Source organism: Neomonachus schauinslandi, chromosome 2 (genome assembly GCF_002201575.2).
Source record: "Neomonachus schauinslandi chromosome 2, ASM220157v2, whole genome shotgun sequence".
Lineage (NCBI taxonomy): Eukaryota > Metazoa > Chordata > Mammalia > Carnivora > Phocidae > Neomonachus > Neomonachus schauinslandi.
Window position 1 is genome coordinate 140013097 of NC_058404.1, and position 3297 is coordinate 140016393.

Genomic DNA, 3297 nt, shown 5'->3' on the forward strand with positions numbered 1-3297 from the left:
ATTGAAACAAAAGAATAGTGACAGCAACAGACGAAACAGTACATTTAAAACCAAGGAGATCATAATGAACTCCATGTCCCCACCCCCTAAACCTTGCGCGCGCACCCACACAATAACATGAAAACCTCATTGGCTGGGAGTAGGTGGCGCACTTCCGAAAGCCGCATCTTAGCACCGCCCCTTCCGCCTCCTGGTCGTCCCACCTTCCCGCGTCTAGAGCGTCTGGCGTCACGACTTCGGCCCCTTGGACCAAGTTCTCCAGGCAAAAAGTGACTCTTGTGCTTGGTGGCAGCCTCTTTCCCGGTCATCACCATCCGATCCCCATTTGCTACCCGCCGCCATTATGAACATCCGCAATGCTCGGCCAGATGACCTGATTAACATGCAGCACTGCAACCTTCTCTGCCTTCCTGAGAACTACCAGATGAAATACTATTTCTACCACGGCCTTTCCTGGCCCCAGCTTTCTTACATTGCTGAGGACGAGGACGGGAAGATCGTGGGCTACGTCCTGGCCAAAATGGAGGAGGACCCGGATGACGTCCCCCATGGACATATCACCTCACTGGCGGTGAAGCGTTCACACCGGCGCCTCGGCCTGGCCCAGAAGCTGATGGACCAGGCCTCCCGGGCCATGATAGAGAACTTTAACGCCAAGTACGTGTCCCTGCACGTCAGGAAGAGTAACCGAGCAGCTTTGCACCTCTATTCTAACACCCTCAACTTTCAGGTTAGTGAGGTGGAACCCAAATACTATGCAGATGGGGAAGATGCTTATGCTATGAAGCGGGATCTCTCACAGATGGCAGATGAGCTGAGAAGGCAGCTGGAGCTGAAGAAGGGCGGGTATGTGGTGCTGGGCTCCAGGGAAAACCAGGAAACCCAGGGAAGCACACTTCCTAGTTCCAAAGCGGGTGGTCAGGAGAAGAACCCCGCCGCTGATGATAGTGGCAGTGACAGCAAGGAACCCAGCGAGTCTGCGGAGAGCACCGATGTCCAGAACAGCTCAGAAGATTCAGATTCTACCTCCTAGAACCTGTTTAAGGTATTCTGTCCTGATCCAATCCCTTCCTACCCTAAATCCCTGCACCATACATTGACGTGCGCAATCCCATCTTATCCCATTCTAGTCCTTCTGGACCACTGGTGACCTTGCAGAGGAGTGTTGAGTGGGTTGGAGGAAACTCATCGCTCACTAGTGGAAGTTAATAGGACTCCCACTCATATGCTAAAAGTAGATTAAATTCAGTAAAAGAAACCTGCATTTATCCAACTTTTTTAGTGTGAATTGTATTTTAGGGTATCCATATAGTTGGTGAAAGAATTTTTTTCTTTATAGAATTACAGCTAATAAATGCAAAAGAATGATAGAACTTTAAGATCACTATTTTGCAACCCCTGATGAAATCATAGATTTAGCCAACTGTTATCAGTGGCTGATAATTACTAGATGAAAATTGAAGCACTTTGTAATTATGGATCAGATTGACAACACTTGAAGTCACTGGGCAAGAGTAACATCACCAAAAGGGAGACAAATGTCACGTGCCTCCTAATGCAATACGAAGTGCACAGTAACACCTAGAAATATCCTTGCCAAAAGAAAATTGTATGTCTGTGTGTGAAATTAATCTTGAATCCAAACAAGGCTTTAGATGAGAATTTCTACAGAACAAATGACCTGATTTCTTCAACAAACAAATAAATAAATGTCATTTTTAAAAAGGGAGGAAGTTTATTAAAATAAACTTTAGAGGGGGCGCCTGGGTGGCTCAGTTGGTTAAGCGACTGCCTTCAGCTCAGGTCATGATCCTGGAGTCCCGGGATCGAGTCCCGCATCGGGCTCCCTGCTCAGCGAGGAGCCTACTTCTCCCTCTGACCCTCCCCCCTCTCATGTACTCTCTCTCATTCTCGCTCTCTCAAATAAATAAATAAATCTTAAAAAAAATAAAAATAAAATAAACTTTAGAGGTATATTAGCCAAATGCAACCATTGTGGACATTGTTTGGGTCCTGATTTAAACTAATCAAATACAAGACATTTTGAGACAGCCAAGAAAATTTGTGAGCACCGCCTATGGAATTGTCAGTGATTTTGCTTGGTGAGCGAAATGGTATTGTATTTTTTGACGTCCTTATCTGTTAGAGATACTTACTGAAATAATTAGAGGTGCAAGAATATGAGGTCTCAGATCTACTTTAAAATATTCCAGCAAAAGAGAGGGAAAAAGTTGGGGAGCGAGAAATGTATAAAATAAGAATGGCAACAGATGAAAATTGTTGAAGTTGGCAATGGGGGGTTTCAGGTTGGAACTTGGGGGGTTCATTATGCTATTCTTTACTCTTTTGAATGTGTGAAAATTAACATGAAAAGTCAACAAAAACAATTATTACACTTCCTAATACACATTAATGCTAATACTAAGCAGCCACTAAAAAGTAGTTTTTGTTTTTTTTTTTAAGATTTTATGTATTTATTTGACAGAGAGATAGAGAGACAAGTAGGCAGAGAGGCAGGCAGAGGGAGAGGGAGAAGTAGGCTCTCTGCTGAGCAGGGAGCCCAATGCGGTGCTCGATCCCAGGACCCTGGGATCATGACCAGAGTCGAAGGCAGCCGCTTAACCGACTGAGCCACCCAGGCGCCCCTAAAAAGTAGTTTTAAAAGGCTATTTAAATACAGGACTTTCTAACACCTTAAGAATTTCAAGGATCAATGAGCTACTGTCAATTTAGAAACTTTAACTTCTAAACCTGTCACCTTACCCTTACATGTGAAAAAGGGAACTTTCTCATAACAAAGTCCAGTCATGAGTGATAGACACTGTATATAGTTAAAATAAATGCTGTTTGATTTACTCATTCTTAAAAATTTTTACTTGCCAGGCATGAGGCTTGGAGTTGGTATATAATCATGATCCGGACAGGTTGATGTTTACATTATATAATACTTAAAGATTTTATTTATTTATTTGACAGAGAGAGGTCACAAGCCGGGAAAGCAGTAGGCAGAGGGAGAGGGGGAAGCAGACTCCCCGCTGAGCAGGGAAACCGATGCGGGGCTCAAAGGACCCCAGGATCATGACCTGAGCCAAAGGCAGGTGCTTAACCAACTGAACCACCCAGGGGCCCCCATTATATAACACGTAAGAATAAATGTACTATATTTATTACACCTTTTAATGCTGAAGCCCAAACTGTACTGCACACTAACCCTATTTTATTCAAGTATAGTTCCATAGGTTATAAAAATTTAGATAGAGTAATTTCATGGAGGTTAGAAAGAGTGTAACCTCAGAG

General features: G+C 43.8%; 1 protein-coding gene across 1 annotated transcript; it reads left to right on the forward strand.

The window, feature by feature from the left end:
- The first annotated feature begins 212 nt into the window (after positions 1 to 212).
- NAA11 (N-alpha-acetyltransferase 11, NatA catalytic subunit) lies at positions 213 to 1033 on the forward strand. The gene has a single exon (XM_021702426.1). It carries the CDS (start codon positions 344 to 346, stop codon positions 1031 to 1033), a length of 690 nt encoding a protein of 229 aa, XP_021558101.1. The 5' UTR covers positions 213 to 343.
- The last annotated feature ends 2264 nt before the right edge of the window (positions 1034 to 3297 follow it).

What these genes read in the sequence shown, in the direction of transcription:
- NAA11 (XM_021702426.1), top strand. Translation starts at nt 344, where the DNA reads ATGAACATCCGCAATGCTCGGCCAGATGACCTGATTAACATGCAGCAC.